General features: G+C 40.0%; 1 protein-coding gene across 3 annotated transcripts in view; it reads right to left on the reverse strand.

Moving 5' to 3' along the window:
* Window positions 1–12,033: 12,033 nt before the first annotated feature.
* ELP6 (elongator protein 6) overlaps window positions 12,034–18,826 on the reverse strand; it is a 32,179-nt gene continuing 25,386 nt past the window's right edge. For 2 of the 3 annotated variants that reach the window (XM_086501011.1, XM_086501013.1), the window contains exons 2-4: window positions 12,945–13,235; window positions 12,718–12,864; window positions 12,034–12,641 (exon numbers count right to left, since the gene is read on the reverse strand). In XM_086501011.1, the coding sequence (XP_086357137.1) occupies window positions 12,504–12,641; window positions 12,718–12,864; window positions 12,945–13,235 (576 nt within the window). In that variant the 3' untranslated portion in view covers window positions 12,034–12,503. The remainder of the gene's footprint in view (window positions 12,642–12,717; window positions 12,865–12,944; window positions 13,236–18,826) is intronic. The other variant, XM_086501012.1, reaches the window with a different exon arrangement.

Genomic DNA, 18,826 nt, shown 5'->3' on the forward strand with positions numbered 1-18,826 from the left:
TTTTGATCAGTGTAGTTGTGTGTGTGTGTGTGTGTGTTTTAAGGAGAGGGGGCAAGAGAGAGGTTGAAAGAATTGAGGGGCCTCAAGTTTTTTAAGGAGGTTGGGTTGTTGTTTATATAATTTAACACTAGATTGGTAACATGATGCTTTGATGTCCTTGGAAATTTTTGTGTCCTCTTTAAGTCACCACATTTCAAGAATTATTACTTGAGAAGTAATGAGATTCTAACATTAGGAAAAATATGAACCCTCTAGGGGCCCTTTGGGATTAATGTTAATTAAAGGCCATCCAATAGGAAGAGGGTGGTGGACACACTCTATACCCTCAAAAAAGTAGGGGGACAAGGTAGCCTTACACCTCTTAATGGCCTCTTACCTAGTGAGAAGGTAAGGGAGGTGGCTAGAGGAAAGGGGGGGGGGGGGGGGGGGGGGGGGGGGGGGGGGGGGGCACTTTGACCTTTTTTCCCCCACTTTTTGGCCAGGATTTAAAAATAACACTAAAAATTTCAAATTTCAAGTTTTCCCTCCTTAAAAGGTCCCCTAACCTATTTCATGGTCAAAAAAGTATTTTTGACCTCCAAAAGTCAAAAACGTGCACTAAAAAATTCCAAAAAATTAAAATTTTTCAAAAAATTTCAAAACATCATTTTCCACCCTCCAAAGTCTTTCCAAACCTATTCTATAGCTAAAAGTGATTTTCTCTCTCTACAAACCCTTTTCCAAGCTCTCCATGGCTGCAACAACCACATGCACCCCCTATAGTCCAACATTATCTCTCTACTAGCTTTCTCCCATTTCCATTGTAGCACCAAGCAAGCTTCTTCCCCATCTCTTCCCCTTGCCCACCACATAGTTCCACACCAAGCTAGCTCCTCTCCCTTCTCTCACCTCCATTACAGCATGAAACAAGATTCTCCTCCTTCTACTTTCATTCACTCGCACTACATGGAAACCTCTACTCCCGAAGGTGGAAAAAGCATCAACTCACATGACTTGCATACCACAAGAACAGGAGGTGTGAATAGTGCATGGGCATTGCAAGGATTCATCTCCAACATAAAGATAGAATGGTGAGAAAACTACCCTTGTAGTTTACATTCAGAGCTTAAGATCATCTGCATCTTTAAGTTTATCATGCTAGAGGGAATTAACCTCTTTATGGCTTTCAATGTTTAGGCTTCACACCTCATAACATTGGGTGGTGCTATTTTGTTGATGGCTTTGGTGCGCCATCTATAGTTTTGTAGCATGTGATTGAGTCTCACAATGTAAGTAAGTTGTGTTATCTATGGAGAGTCATCAAAGATTTTTCTTATAATTTATTCTTTGTATAGTTGTCATTAGATTATTAGAATGATATCATTTTGTACTTTATAACTTTGTGCTCACGTAATCTGTTGTTTACTTACAGAGTCAACTTGTTTTGAGAGGACATGAGCAAGCAACCATGTGCAGAGATGAAAATCACCCTATTTTTGTTCCGTGAGGAACCTTTCACTACCGTGTTAAAAGATTTTGATAAGAATAGTAGGATTTTTGTAGAATCTTGAACCAATAGGTACTCTCTAGGAGCTCTTAGAAAAGCCATCCCTATAGTACTACTATCTTCCCTAGTGTCATAGACACACAAATACTCGTGTATATGAATCTCTAGATGAGAAAGACAAATACTTGTAAGAGAAGCCTAACAGCAACAACATTGTCTCCATTTGTAATTATTTTTATGAGGCTGGATTCCTCTATAAATGCAATATAAATATTTCTTTTTGTTAAATGGTGTCGCACTGAGTGAGAGTATTTTATTTAGATTACTGGAGTTTCATACAGATTTGAGAAATATTGTTGATTTTTTTGGATATTCTGATTTGTCTGTAAGATGTTTGAAGTTTCAAGTCTTAATCATTCCACCATGAAGAAATTCATGCAATATTTTGATTTCAGTTTAATCACTAATGGTTATTCTTATTAAGTGGATCATAACCTTTGTCAAGATGTCCTCATTTGGGGATGTTGAATATATATCAATAGCAACATTTCAAAAGTTGAGAAAGCTAAATTCTTGCTTTCCAAAATGTTATTGTTTCCATACTATTCCTATGCCAAGCTTGACTTAGAGAAATGACAACTTGAGATGGAGGTGTAGATATATAGGGGTGAATTATTATTGATTCTTGTTTCATCATATATATTATAAAGCCTTTGAGTTTCCACCTTTTTGAGTAGTGTTGACAAGTTTTTGGTATCAAACCTTCTTAAATATCCCTATTCATTCGCTATTGGTAGCTATTTATTTGGTATTGTTAAAGATCATACCAATAGCTATCACCTTGTGAACTTAATTGTTGAATTGCAGATTTGATTTTTACTATGTAGCTCATTTGGATAGAGAAAGTGTAAACATAAATTATAGATACATGCATTGTTAACATAGAAGATATGTATCACTTGAACCTATATAACTGCTAATCAAGAAACCTTTGGTCGAATACTATAACAATAGGGGTCACATGTGGTTTTAAATACCAAAGAAATGGCTTAACCAAAACATTTCCAAGAACACGAGGTGAACACAAGGAAGTAAAAATTGGCTCCTTGTTTGGTTGATTTCTAGTGCTAAATGTTCTGAGTGCACAAAATTTGTGAGGCCTTTGACCTTGCGAGTTCACTAAAGTATATGTAACATAGCACATGTGTTTAACAGAAGGGAATTTATATTCTTGTAAAGTTACAGAAACATGTGTAGGTAAGGCCTATAAGGGCTACTTTCAATCCATTGTGGTGAACGGACATGATATAGGAAAATTTGACATAGTGAATACTCCGGACATCAAACACTACAACTCTATCTCATGGCCATACATTAAAACAAAGCCCCTATTTGTCATTTTGAAGCCCCAGAGACCCTCAACAAGAGGGACCACAACGGCGCGTAGAATGCCCATCCAGGCACAAATAGGGACCAAGATATTTCCAAGAACGGGGGATGGACACAAGGAAGTAAAAAATGGTTGATAAGCATGATACAAGGTTTAGGTATCTGCCATTTGGGGGGGGGGAGGGGTTGCTATGAACACATTAAACTGCCCAGTTCTATCTCATGGACATGCATTAAAAAAAGCTTGTACTTTTCATTTTAGGGGCCCAGGGACCCTCAATAAGAAGGGCCACAAGGGCGCGCAAAAATTTTGGATGGCCAGTTTGCGCGCCCTTGTGGCCCCTCTTGTTGAGGGTCCCTGGGCCCCTAAAATGACAAGTACAAGCATTTTGGATGGCCAGTTTGCGCGCCCTTGTGGCCCCTCTTGTTGAGGGTCCCTGGGCCCCTAAAATGACAAGTACAAGCTTTTTTTAATGCATGGCATGATACAATGTTTAGCTATTTGCCATTGTGGGGGGGGAGTTTGCTATGAATACATCAATTTTCCCAACTCTATCTCATGGCTATGCATCAAAATTTTTGGATGGCTGATTTGCGCGCCCTTGTGGCCAAATTTTGGATGGCTGATTTGTGCGTCCTTGTGGCCCCTCATGTTGAGGGTCCCTGGGGCCCTAAAATGACAAGTACAAGATTTATTTTTATGCATGGCATGATACAATGTTTAGCTATTTGCCATTGTGGGGGGGGGAGTTTGCTATGAATACATCAATTTGCCCAATTCTATCTCATAGCTATGAATCAAAAAAAGCCTGTTCTTGTCATTTTAGGGCCCCAGGGACCCTCAACATGAGGGGCCACAAGGGCGCACAAATCAGCCATCCAAAATTTTTGGATGGCTGATTTGCGCGCCCTTGTGGCCCCTCATGTTGAGGGTCCCTGGGGCCCTAAAATGACAAGAACATGCTTTATTTTTATGCATGGTCATAATTCAAGTGTTGGACTTTTATGCTATTTTCAAGAGCTTCTAGTGTTCAATTGGCTCTGAATCTGTCTGAGCTTGTCTCACATAAATTTGTTCATCTCGTCGCGCTCTTCGACTATCGTGTGATGCAAAAAAATCATATCCTACTCGGATTTTCCAAAAATCAACGTGCAAGTTGGCAATTTCTTAAAAAATGATGTAAAACAGACATTTCTTACTTTTTCCTTAATCTACGGGCTCGAACGGGCATTAAAACCATGGAATCTGAAAATACTCAGAGAACCAATGTTTTTTATTGTGTTAAACTGCATTTCCTACATACAAAACTTTCTCAAAATCTCACCCTAACACCTTCAAAAGTGGCTTCCAAGGAGTGCCCTCGATCAAAAATTGAAACTGAAGGAAAACAATCAGAATGAACTCCTAGACTGTGTACAAACTTTAAAATAACCAAAATTTCCTTTTAAAAAAAGTTATTGCTAAAAATTTGAAAATAGACCACCCTTAGACTTCCCACAATGATAGAAATCAAAAGGTTCAAGGAGAGGTCTGGTGTCACAAGTGCATGGTAGGAATCTAATCGAGGCTTATTCCGTCAAGATCTCTTATACTTTATTATGTCTACTCATGTACAATCTTACCAAACAAAAACAAACTTACACTTTAAATGACTACAAATTTTATTTAACTTATCAAACAATCTAAAATATGGTAGACCTAGAGTGCTCTTACACATCAACAAACAAAAAAGTCCAAATTTCTTCTCATTAACTTTGATAAACATACATCTGTGAACACTTTACAAGGAGTAGTGTGGTCATAGTTCTTACATCCATTCCATGACATGGTATGCTCCTGGGGTGACCTATCACATAAAAATATCTTTGGTAGGAGTGCCCTCATGTTAGGAAAGAGTGTTGCTGCTGATGAAAAGTTTTTGCATTGTCCTACTAGGAATCTCTTCATGTCAGCATAATGATTTTTGGTGTAGTGGGAGCCACATTGCCGCTGAGGAGGGCTTTGTGCCACCGTAAAAGCTTCATGTTATGCCAGTTCCTTGAGCCGTTCTTGCAAACAACGCCACTCAACTAGCATAGCAAGAGGTTACCTTGTAACAAAAACATGTATGAATTCAACATTTGCAAGCTATATAATGAAGACACTTCTTAAGTATATGTTGTACAAATTTGCAAGTATTTCTATCTAGCTGGGAATAAACAATATAAAAATATACATTAGGATGAGACTACCACCCCTAATAAGCATGGATTTGAAGCACCTACCTGCAAGATGTAACAAAGAAGACTGTTTTAGAGGAAAAGTGGTGACACTTGGCCTCTCTAACCTGCAGCCTTTCACTATTTGTGCATAAAAGCAACCTTTGTGCCAAGCACTACAAAACAAGTAGAGGCAACACCTTAGACTTCAAAGTTTATGATAAGAAGAACACAATCAAAAGTAAGAAGTATATTGTTACCTTGCATAAAGGGGTGTTTTATTCAAATATGTGATGGTATTGACAAGATATTGAAGAATCGTCAACATTCATCTCACCGATGCTACGATGTTCCTGGGATGACCTCTGCTCACCCTCACGTGCGGCCTTCGATGCAAACGTTGCGAACAAGCAAATATGTATGCATACGATTTGTGATGTCCTTGAGCACCATGGTAGTTGTTGCATGAGGAAGCAAAGGATGAAAAGAGAGAGGGGGGAGGGAGAGAGAGGAACATGGGAGAAGACAAGGGGGTAGTGGGGGAGAGAGAGAGAGAGAGAGAGAGAGAGAGAGAGAGAGAGAGAGAGAGTGGAGAAGGAGGAGAGAAGGGGGCAGGGAGGGAGAGGGAGGAACATGGGAGGAGAGAAGGGGACAGTGGGAGAGAGGGAGAGAGGGGAGGAGGAGGAGAGAAGGGGCAGGGAAGGAGAGGAGAGGGAGAAAGGAGGGAGGAGGAAGAGAGAAGAAAGGTTTTTTTTTTTTGGGGGAGTTTTTTTTTTGAAAAATTGGACTTTTAGTGCTTGTAAGTTTAAAAAAATGTCAAAAAATACTTTTTTGATATGGATATATGTTGGGGGGGAGTTTTAAGTCAAAAATAAGTAAAAATAACTTTTTTTAAAAAAAGTCAAATTTTGGCTCTTAGTGATCCACGTTTTTTATGATGTGGCCACACCTCTTTACTCCCTTCACTTTCAAAAAGCTAGAGAGAGAAGGTGACCTCTTAGGTCCACATCCTACATGTGTCTAAAAAAAAGGCTAGAAAAGCTTACTCAAAACTAGCTACTTGAATGCCCTTGTCCCCTTAACCCTACACACCATTAGCCTTAATCCCTAAAAATTATGATTCCTTACAAGGCCCATGCAAGGTTCATATTTCTCCTAATGAGGAGGTTCTTAAGTGCTATATATCCACAAGGCTACCTTATGGGCTATCTTATGACCTAAAAAAAACTTGAAATTTTTTTGGGCTACTAATTCCACCTTTATTTAGAGTTGGGTTTGAATGACATTTTAAAACCTAACTCAAGTCCAAAAAAAAAAAAAAAAAAGTGTGTTGTTTTTGCCAAATTTTCAAAAAGTCAGCATTAAATCACCCTAAAATACAACTTAGTGACCTCTAAAGTGTTACATAGTTAGCATAGGTAGTTCTAAAGGTGTTGTTATTCTTTTGAAAACTTGAAAAGCCTATGTATTGGAAGATATGGCCCATCTCTGGAAAACTCTTTGTGGTGATATTCTAATAAAATTCACACTTGGATGAATATTTTGGAAGTATCTGTAATCAAAGGTGATTTTAAGTTTGTTTATAGAGTTCTAACTATGTAACTCTTCTTTCTTCAGTTTTGGGACACCTAATACCCTAAATAGCAAACAACAATTAGGCGGGAGTGATTTTTCATTTTACAGAATCGGACTCATTTTGAGTTAATAGTATGTTGTCTTCAACTTCCTAAATTTCACTCAACAAACATGGTACTTTTCAAGTTTAGGTCCAAATATAAGCGTGCAATTCTAATTTGGCACCAACTCGATAAGTTAATATACCATACGGAATGCCACATTGTGGAAGCCAAATTTCTCATCCATGCAATTTTTGTACTTCATAGGTGTGTTCCAAATAATCTTATGGAAACATATTTCTCTGCTCCCTCTGCTTAATATTGTTAAGTATGGAGCCTCATTTACATCTTGTAACTTTTAGTTTCAAAAACGCACATTTGTAGGCTTCCATTATAAGGACAAGCCATTGTGCATAAGAAAAATCACTCGTCGAAAAACCAAAAATTCATGGCCCCCAAATATTTCTTTTTTGCCAAAATATTATGGCCGGACGACGGCAGAAAAATGATCGAAAAAGGGCTAGTGGATTGACGTCAATAGTCAATGACCGGTGGCCTCCTGCGGGACGAAAGTCAATGGCCGATGGCCATTGGCCGATTTCTAGGCGGACTTGTCTTCTCAAGGGCGAAGAAGCCTCTACCAGGTTTGAAAGAAGTGGACTTAGAGTTCTGTGAAGATTGTGTTTACAGTAAACAAAAGAGGATAAAATTTCAAAAATCAAGATAAAAAAATTGAATCGATTCATTCTGATGTTTGGGGTCTTGCAAGTATACCATCCCTTGGTGGCCCATTGTTCTATGTAACATTCATAGACGATCAACTAGGAAAACATGGGTTTTTGTAATGAGTAATAAATCCGATGTATTTTTCATATTACAAAGGTGAAAAGCCTTTGTTGAGAATGAAGAAGGTACCAAGCTTAAATGCCTCAGATCCAACAATGGAGACGAATATCGCAGCCGAGCATTTGGAAACTTTTGTGCTAGCAATGGCATTCGGAAGCAAAGAACAACCCCAAAGACACCTCAACAAAATGGCATTTCGGAAAGAATGAACAGAACGATCGTGGAGCGAGCATAAAGCATGCGGCTACATGCATGCCTACCACTTGAGCTTTGGGCAAAAGCAGTAAGTACGTTTGTGTACTTAATGAACCGGTCACCGTCAATGGCATTGGATGGGGGAGTTCCAGAAGAGGCATGGACAGGTAAACTAGTGAATTTTGCATTCCTCAAAGTGTTTGGATGCGAGGCTTTTATACACATAGATAGATGCTTAAGGTCAAAGCTAGATGCAAAATCCAAAAAGTGTTTCTTCATTGGCTATGGAGAAGCAAACTTTGGGTATCGCCTATGGAATCTCGAAGATGGTTTAATCTTTAGGAGTAGGGATGTAATTTTCAATGAACAAAATATATACAAAGATTACTTGAAAATAAAACAAATAAAAGATACATGTGATGAGTACATGGAGCTTGAGGATGGTGAAGACTCAAGGAGTGCAAGCGGTGACAACGTGCAACAACGTCAACCAAATGAGGAGCCTCAACCTATGTCCTAAAGATCTACGAGAGCTAGTAGACCTCCAGAAAAGTTCATTCCTTCCTTCAACCATCTCTTGGTCTCCGATTCTAGAGAGTCGGAATCATACGAAGAATCTATGCAACACGAATTTAAAGAAGAATAGATGAAGAGTATGCAAATGGAGACGGACTCATTACATCGCAACCACACATGGGAGTTGGTTGAGTTGCCTAAAGGTAAGTGGGCACTGCAGAACAAATGCGTGTACAAGCTGAAGGAAGAAGAAGGTGGGAAGAAAAGGTACAAGTCCAGGATTGTGGTAAAAGGATTTTCTCAAAAGAAAGGTATTGACTTCAATGAAATATTTTCTCCTATTGTAAAAATGAACTCAATTAGGCTTGTCATAAGCATTGTGGCTACTCATGACTTAAATCTTGAGCAAATGAATGTAAATACAGCATTCCCTCACGGTGACTTAGAGGAGGAAATTTACATGCTTCAACCAAAGGGATATGAAGTAAAGGGTAATGCGAAAATGGTTTGTAGATTAAAGAAGAGCTTGTATGGTCTAAAGCAAGCATCAAGATAGTGGTACTTGAAGTTTGATCGATGGATACTGGATCACGGATTTAGAAGATGCAACTTAGATCATTAAGTCTAAACGAAGAATTTGAGAAATGGGAAATTCATCATCCTAATGTTATATGTTGATGACATGATAATTGAAAGTGCTAACATACAGGATATCAAAGACCTAAAACAAGAGCTATCTAAATCTTTTTCAATGAAAGATTTAGGTGCTGCAAAGCGGATACTTGGGATGAATATATAGAGGGACAAGACAAAGAAGACAATAAAGCTATCTCAAGACGATTACATCAAAAAGGTACTAGAAAGGTTTGCAATGCAAGATGCAAAATTGGTTTCTACACCTTTTGCTAGTCACTTTAAACTAACAAAGGATATGTATGTCCAAAGACACAAAAGGAGATAGCCTATATGTCTAAAGTTCCATATGTTGCAGCGGTAGGTTCTTTAATGTATGCTATGGTTTGGACAAGGCCAGATATTTCACATACAGTGGGAGTTGTGAGTAGATTCATAGATAATCTAGGTAAAGAGCATTGGCAAGCTGTGAAGTGAATACTTAGGTATCTAAAGGGAACAACAACAAATGCTTTGTATTTTGGAGGCACTAATATTTTCTTGCAAGGGTATGTTGATGCAGATATGGCAGGTGACAAAGATACTCGAAGGAGCACCACTGGCTATGTCTTCACAGTGGGAGGCACAACAGTAAGTTGGGCTTCAAAGCTGTAGAAATTGGTTTTACTTTCTACCATGGAAGCTTAGTATGTAGCAATGACGGAGACAAGCAAAGAAATTATGTGGCTTCACAGATTCTTGGAGGAGCTTGGATACAAGCAAGACAATTGTGTTTTATACAGTGATAGTCAAAGCGTCATTCATCTTGCGAAGAATTCAGCCTTTTACTCAAGGACAAAGTACATCGATGTGAGATATCATTTATTATGTACTCTTTTGGAAGAGGGACAACTAAATCTAGAAAAGGTGCACACCAGTGAGAATCTTGCAGATTGGTTTAGAAAGATGGTCAACAAGGAGAAGTTGAGCTTTTGTTCATCTTCAATCAGCATTCAAGGATAAAAAGCCAGGATGGAAAGTAGTCACAGGTTTGGTATGGAGATCAATCTTCAAGTGGGAGATTGTTAAGCATGGAGCCTGATTTAATTTTGTAACTTTTAGTCCAAAAAACGCACATTTGTAAGGCCTCCATTATGAGGAGAAGCCATTGTTCATAAGACAAATCACTCGCCAAAAATCCAAAAATACATACCCTTGAAATATTCCTTTTTCAGAATATTATGGTTGGACGCCGGTCGAAAAGTGATAAAAAAAACGATCAGTTGGTTGGCCGGTTGGCCGACGGCCGATAGTCAATGGCAGGTGGCCGGTGGCCGGAGGCCGAATTCAATGGCCAGTGATCGATTTCTGGGCGAACTTGTCTACACAAGGGCGGCTACATGCGGCTACATACGACTGCCTCTTATGAGAGAGGGTAGCCTTTTGGCTTATAAAAGGAGGTCTCTTCTACACACAAAATGCATTGTGGTGCATTGTGAAGTTGATGCAACAAGGTGTGTGTGAGGTAGTGAAAGTGAAGCAAGACGAGAGCTCCATTAAGGGCATAATCCTTTTGTAACCTACTTTTAGTTTGAAGTACTAAAGCCATTGAGTGGCGTGTATATCGTTTGCTCTCTCTCTCTCTCTCTCTCTCTCTCTCTAATCTCTCATGTGTGAAAATTATCTCTCTCCATTAATTAAACTAATCTAATATCTACTTAGTTATGTCTTATTTCCTAAAAAATATAAAAGTAAAAAACTAAAGAGTGTAAATTGGAAGCATTTGTAAAGATAATGATAGGCTATGCATTGATGATAGGTTAGCAAAATGCAAAAAATTGTCTTTTTTATACTTAATTCTATGTTCAAAAGAAAAAATTTGGGCTTACAATAACAATAGATTTTGGTCAAGAACACATTGATGTTTACAAAAAAATTTGGGTTACTCTTTAGAGATTTTTGTACCTCATGTAAAATGGAGCTCACCTAACAATTATATAGTTTTTGGTCAGATTGAGCACTAGCTCCTCACGACCATACAATTAAGAGTTGCGAGTGTTTCTAATTTTTCCTACGTAAAGTGTGGTGTTAGCTTTGAGCTGAACTTCGGACTTCTACAAACACATACATAAAATAGGAGTACTTAATTTTTTTCCAAAACCTTAAAAGGACATTTTTATGTCATGTTAAGTTACCAAACTAGTGTTAAGCTACCATCATAAGTGACCTATGTTTAGAGGGTAGCACACAAAATATGCCAATGTCTAAAGTAATAAGAATTACGGTTTGAGAATTTTTGGGGGTATGGGAAGGCAACATACAAGCAACGAGAGAGAGAGAGAGAGAGAGAGAGAGAGAGAGAGAGAGAGAGGTAATGGGTTGTGAGACTCCTTGATTTCGCAATGGGGTGCATTGCAAAACATAGAATCTAATGTTGAGGGTAAATCTACCACACAAAATAAATATGTTCAAAGCAAAGCGAACAAACAAGAGCAACACGATCAAATCTAAGAGACAAAAGAGGAGGAAAGGAAGAGATAGGTTTCCATTTAAAGAGGAACAATGGAAGTTTACATGGATGCTTCAAGTTGGCCAATGCATGGGCCAAGAGCGGAGTCGAAAAACAAACCAAGAAGCGCATAGTTCATCTATATAGAAAGAGAAGTTTGGCAAAGTTCTACAAGAAATACAAATTGCATAGGGGGAATGGTTATTTTAACAAATAAGAAAGAACTAAGAACCTAAGCTTCTTTTGAAATGCCTCTTGCTGATGTGTGAGTTGTCAATCGTGACTAAACCCTTGGACTTAGCACAAAAATTAGAAACAAAAAGGCAATGAAGCCCTTCAAGTCTTCAGAAGATTCATGTGGACTAGACATTGCAAACATGACAATATCTACTAGTAATCCCAAATTATTATGATCCAAAGTTTTTGGCAACCACCTGGTAAGCACACAATGTTTGCAACCGAATCATACATATGTGCCTACAAAACTCAAAACTCAAAACTCTCACACACATATTTGAAGCGTGATATTAGTTTCTTGTGAAGATTAGCCGTGTCCCCATTTATGCTCGCATAAAGCTAGTGTATGAGAAAATAAATCATCAAAGCGAGCTAATCTTACAAGAGGAAAACAAGAGAGATTGGGGAAGGGAAGAGAGACTAGGATAAACACTAAATGCGTTTCGCTATATTAAGCTCTTCAGTAGTGTTTTCCATGGTACTCAAAAGAAAATGAACCACAAACCACTCCTCTCTCAAACAGCTCATGGGTAAAGAAGACTCCAAATCTACTCTTAACTAAATGGGTACTCCGTCTATACATAAGAAAGGGATAGCATGCCCCCGCTTGTCTGTTGGTGTTCATACTAAATTAACAAGTCGTGACACCACATTAAAGCGTTTATGCCTTCCCACATGATGTTTTCATATCCTCCACCTTCAACTTTGCACTAACAATTGTTAAAATCAGCTAGCATCCAAGCAACCACTATCCCCAAAATCATATTAAGGCAGAAGTAACCATCCTTTGCCCTCCAGCTCATGCTGACTTCATCCAATCTATCATCAACCAAAAACTGATCCCACTCTCCATTGCAAAAGGGACATGAGAGAGAAACAAAAAAGACTATTTCCTTTGTCAGTGCTTTCCAGGCACAAAGAACTGTACAGCGTTTTCTGAAAGCTTATAGTGAAGACCGCAGCCTCTTGAGTCTTGGCGAATGTTTATGTGAGCACTAGCATCCAAGTTGCATGGAACCTTATGCTCTACAATCACCTATCACATGCCAAAAAAACATCAACATACATCATAACTGACCATAACCATAACCATGAGCATCCCTTTATTGTACCTGCCCATGGACATCTGTAGCTTGTCCCGTTGCAAGTGGTTCCACGTTGATAACTGTGTCCGACATGTACTCAAGCTGGTAAGCCATCGAAGTCTCATTTATATCTTCATAAACATCCCGATGGGTAAGGAGCAGCAATGAACATACCTACAAACAAGGAAAAGTTGGCACAGACATGGCTTGACAGGAAGGAAGCAACCAAAAGCAACAAAGAAAGGAAGGCATACCTGCTGCCTGGACGCGAGCGTCTGGCAATAATGGAGGAAATCTCGCACATGAGCGCTATTGCCTTGTGTCACCACTTCAAGCAGTGACACATCATCAATTACTATCCAGACCTTCCTCCCTGAAGCTTGCTTCAATAGTCTAACGAAACATTGAAAAAGTAGGAAAAGTTTGTTTTCCACACTTGTAGCTGTGTCATTTGTTGTCCAATCTGAAAGCTGAAGGATTGTTTTTGACAACAAGTCTATGTACACAAAAGAGCCACCATCTTGATGTGCCAACAAATTGCATCCCTATTTCATTCAAGAAAGTAAACAAATGAAAAACATAATTTGTTTTTGTGCACGCATGTGTACGATGTATGTGGGGCCACAAGTACGCACATGTGTCTTGTGGTGTTTGAGGGGGGTTGGGGGGGGGGCACTGCTTGCTACTCTCGTGGAGACTCCATTTTTTAAATCCAGGTTACAAGTATGCAATGGCATGCACAAACAAGCACCTTGTATACCATGTGCTCACATCTATGCATACTTGCATCCGTGTAAATTAAACGAGGGAGCCTCCAAGAGAGTAGCAAGGCCAAAACCCTAGTGAACAGCCTCTCTCTCTCTCTCTCTTTATCTCTCTCTCTCTCTTTGCAAGAAAGAGTGGTTGAGCTCTATTACTTGAGAAACCACTCAGAACAGCTAAATGGTGCCAATTCTGAGGGCAAGTACAACTGAGTACAAAGCATGCCTAAAGGCAACATCTAACAAAACCATATAAAACTAGCCACATGGGCAAAAATGAAAATTGGAAGGCCAGAGGAAAAAAAACTCTCCTAAAGAGTAAAAATTGTCCCAGTTAGTTAAAGGGAGTGCCTTTGCAAGATAGGCACTCCCCACCAAAAGCACTCTCTACAGCTGCACACCAAAGACCAAGACCGCCACTAGTAGCTGGCCAAGGTTGCCAGCTGGTACAATCTGAAACCATACAGCTTAGGAATGATAGAATAGAGGGAGCACTTGATGACAAAGATGATAGATAAGAAGAAATTGGCATCACAAAGAGTTCTATTGAAGGAAACCATAAGGGAGAGCCATCAAGAGCGCTAAACTAGAGCTGCTAGGGAGGTCTCGACCATGTGGAGGATAGTCACCTTGCTAAACGTGGCTCCTACAATCCAAAGCTGGGGAGGGAAATTCAAGGAAGATTGTAAAGGAAGCTCCATGCACCAGAAGAAATCCGTCAATAGAAAACCCAGTAGAGGGACGAGAGCACCAACTCAAGCACACTATACCCCAACACAAAAGATAAGATAACGAATGACAAAACAAACAGGGAACTAATGCAGGCCTCTCTCCACCCAACCATACTCCTCTTATAGGTCCTTAGTCCATCTTTAGGAGACCCCTTGACTTGCATGCCTAGCCAGCGGTGCCATGCCCCTGGGCCCCCTTGGTCCTACTTTTGTCTTGACATTACTCTCCCCTTGAAGGAGAGTTTGTCCTCAAAAACATCAATGAAACAACTCTCCTTGAGAACAATGTTTTCCTAATCTAAACCTGAATCAGGTCAATTGATCCACTCGATAATTACCAAATCTCGTATTGATAGGTAGAACTATTTGTTCGCAGTAAAAACTGAACTGAATGATAAGGAGCCTCTATCTAGATCTCTCTACTTCGATCACATACTATTAGTAGAGCCTACCTCAAATGAATGACAAAACAGGGAACTAATGCAGGCCTCTCTCCACCCAACCATACTCCTCTTATAGGCCCTTAGTCCATCTTTAGGAGACCCCTTGCCTTGCATGCCTAGCCAGGGGTGCCATGCCCCTGGGCCCCCTTGGTCCTACTGTTGTCCTGACATTACTCTCCCCTTGAAGGAGAGTTTGCCCTCAAAAACATCAATGAAACAACTCTCCTTGAGAACAATGTTTTCCTAATCTAAACCTAAATCAGGTCAATTGATCCACTCGATAATTACCAAATCTCGTATTGATAGGTGGAACTATCTGTTTGCAGTAAAAACTGAACTGAATGATAAGGAGCCTCTATCTAGATCTCTCTTCTTCGATCACATACTATTAGTAGAGCCTACCTCAAATGAATGACAAAACAGGGAACTAATGCAGGCCTCTCTCCACCCAACCATACTCCTCTTATAGGCCCTTAGCCCAAACTTGCATGCCTAGCTGGCGGTGCCAGGCCCATGCGCCCCCTTGGTCCTACTGTTATCCTGACATTACTCTCCCCTTGAAGGAGAGTTTTCGTCCTCGAAAACAACTCTCCTTAAGAACAACAATGTTTTCCTAATCTAAACCTGCATCAGGTCAACTGTTGCACTTGATAATTACCAAATCTCGTATTAATAGGTGGAACTATCTGTTTGTAGCAAAAACTGAACTGATTGATTGTTATCAAATATATTCTAAGGAGACTATTCCTCTGGCCAAAAGGAGCCTCTATCTAGATCTCTCTACTTCGATCACATGCTATTAGTAGAGCCTACCTCAAACAAAACGCTCGAACTAAGCAAAACCTATTGCTATCACTGGTTAACTAATAGCAAAGCCTATCTCAAGCGAGATGCTCAACTAAGAAAAACTTATTGCTCTTTCTCAACTAATAGTAGAGCCTATTTCAAGTGAGATGCTCTGACTAAGTAAAGTTTATTGCTCTCTCTTCTCAACTAATAATAGGCCTTATCAAAGAGAGACTATAATTATGCAAAACTTACTGCTCGCTCATCTCAAATTCCTTCCAAAAACTAGAATGTTTCTTACTAATGCAAATCAGTCAAGCAATTGATTCGCATTTGAACTTGCCTGTGGCATGCAACAAATGATTGACGCCCTGTGTATTACTTCTAGCTTGAGTATCCAAACATGATCCTAGATTGATCATGGCTACCTTCAACCTTCACAAGCATAGTGTGTTGATAGAGTGAAGATGGATCTAGGTTTTCACATCTCCCAAGGCATTACACTCATACTCTTGCACATTGCCTCTAGTTTGAATAGCAGAAGGTGACCATTCATACTAAAAAATGAACTGGAAACACATCTGTAGCACACACATAGTGTCTTGCTGTAGTGAACATGAAGCTTGGTGTGTATGTTGACCAAAGCGTTACACTCATGACATAGCATACCTTCTTGTAGATATACAATCTCGACATACTTGCAAAATTTTGCAACAAAATTGCTAAATAATCAAACCTAGAAGCACACATAGTATTTGCTCTTAGCCGATGGACATACTAAGATTGCCATAGTCTATATAAGTAAAACTTCACACTAATAGGGTCGGTATGGAGTAAAAACGAATCTGGGTTTGAATGTTTACCAAAAGATTATGCTCATAAATCATACCATACCACCTCTTAGAGGTAACGATAAAAGTTGCACTAGAATGGTTGACTGAGTAAACATAAACTAGTAGTTTGTATCATACAAACACATCCCGTAGATGTCATAGAACATTGAAGAAGAACTAGAAAAGTTGAGCTCCACTCTCAGTCTTTTGACCTACTTAGCCTACTTTAGCCGTAAACTTTTAATAACCCGCATACCTTGGCATATTTGAATTAGAATCGACAATGTCGATTACCAAACAAATAATCAACCGCTAACTGGTCAATGATGTGCTTGACAGAGTGTCCTGCGTCATAGAGGAAGCGTAAAAAAATTTCTTGAGTGGAGTTAAGTCCACCAACCGGCACATCTTGTATGCATGTTAGGTGCAGCGGAATGATTGTTTGCGCTTTGCTCAAGATGAGTGCTCCGAACTGTGCTCAAGGTTCCTTTTAGTTCTTATGGAAGGGAGAGCCTTCCATTCTTAATGGAAAGTGCTATGATCACAAACAAAATGAATGGACACTGTGCGTGCAAGTGTATGAGACTGAGAGATAGAGAGAGAAGAGAGATACGACACCAAAGATGTTGTAAAACCCTCCTCTGAAGGCCCCATTCTCGTCGGCAAAAATGGTCTACTATTGATTGCACAAAGTGGTACAATGACGATGCAATGGACTGATGGAACTTGGGACTATGTCGGTGACGACGACGGGGATGACGACGACAACTCTAGGGCTGAAATCTGCAGGAACTTAGGGGCTGTTTTGTGCGGCTGAAAACGCAGTGCTGTAGGGCTGAAAACAAACGCTGTTGTACCTGCTGTAAAAACGCTGAATGGCTGCGTTTTTAATGCTGAAAACACTGAGCAAAAACGCTGAAATCTGCAGCCTTTGATGGTGATCCAAAACGCTAGGAACTGCAGCTTGAGGGAGATCTTGGAAACACTAGGCTGTAGGTGATCAGGGCGATCAAGCAATGCTGAAAATGCCAAGTGAGGGGAGGTGCTGAAGATGTCCAAAAACGCTATGGCTGAAATCGCCAAGGCTAGGGGTACTGCGGGGTTCTTGCTGAGAAGATGCCTGTTGAGCAGGGAGCTCCTGCTGCCTCTTCTGCCATTTAGTGCTAACTTGGGTTTGCTTATATACAAACTTAGCAAAATTGCCCTACCTACTTTTGTTGGAAAGTCACTTGAAAATAATAAGTGAAAAATGTCAAAAATAGGGAAAATAGGGTAAATGCACTGGAAAATTCCCCTGATGGAATCTGATGGGAATACCGATGATCATGTTGTGTGCAACCAGAGGATGTGCATCTATGCTAAGTGACTGGGCATGCACGGTCTACGAATAGACTCACAAAAAGTGCCAAATCACTTCTAATCTAAATTGACTCAACGGACGGGAACCCTGCTATGGTGTAGCTTGTCCACGGACACATAGGGTTGGATGTGTCATGTGACATCCCCTCCTTTTCAAAGCGAGGTACTAGTACCGAACTGTATGGCGTCGAGGGAGATCGCCAACAGCATCCGGAATCCTAGAAGGGACTCTTCGCCGGCCCACTTTGATGTGTGGGTTGTGCGGTACTTGAACTTCATAAAGGTCTGCAATGTTGGCTTCTTTGGGCCGCGCCGAAAGCGACACAAAGTCTTCTGTGGCTCCTTCAATGCTTCAACTTTGTCGAGAGTCATGCTTCTTTCTTCTTCAAGAATCTCCATGGTTGAAAATTCCTGAAACCATTTCCAACACAAAACCATGAACATACCCTATTCCATGTAAAGTGAGTGAAAAAAATCTCGTCTTCCTCAAAGGCTGTGCATGCAATGTAGATGAACAAAGAGGCGGAGTGTCAAACCGTTCATCCAACACATGCAAACAATGAGATTGAATCTTTCTCTTCTGATCTAGAGCAATCAACTGTGGCAATTCACAACGGAAATGCCCATGCTTGGTGCTCACACTTTCATATGCTCTTTCTACGAATGTGTCGTGCCAAGGAAGAGACATGGAATGTGACTTCCTTGAATGCATACTTTTCATGAAAAATCCGCATACATTCGTGCTCATTCATGAGAGAAACGTGCTCAACATACAATATGTCATGCCTAGGAAAAGGGATCACATAACGACGCTGACTAAAATACAGGAAACGATCACGAATGAAACATTCGAACAATGCGTGCGAATCAATCATGCGAACACATGATACTTCCTGTGAGGGTTCTTTGGACCTAGGCTCGAGAGCCAAGATCGGTTCTTCCTGAATGATCGAATCGTCCTGTGGGGGTTCTTTGGACCTCGACTCGAAAGACCAAGATCGGTTCTTCGTGATTGATCGAATCTACAACGAGGTTAGCTTCGCTAGAAAAAGAATCAACTAACACATCATCCTTGTGAAGTTTGAACAATCACACCAGCACATCTTGATCATGCAAATCATCATGCTTGTCTTTATCAATCAAATCATCATGCTTTTCACAATCATGCAAATCCTGTGTCATGCTTTGGAGAAGAAGAGACTGAGAGAGTCTCCTTCTCATGA

The sequence above is a fragment of the Adiantum capillus-veneris genome, chromosome 26, assembly GCF_014529385.1.
Source record: "Adiantum capillus-veneris isolate H3 chromosome 26, ASM1452938v2, whole genome shotgun sequence".
Lineage (NCBI taxonomy): Eukaryota > Viridiplantae > Streptophyta > Polypodiopsida > Polypodiales > Pteridaceae > Adiantum > Adiantum capillus-veneris.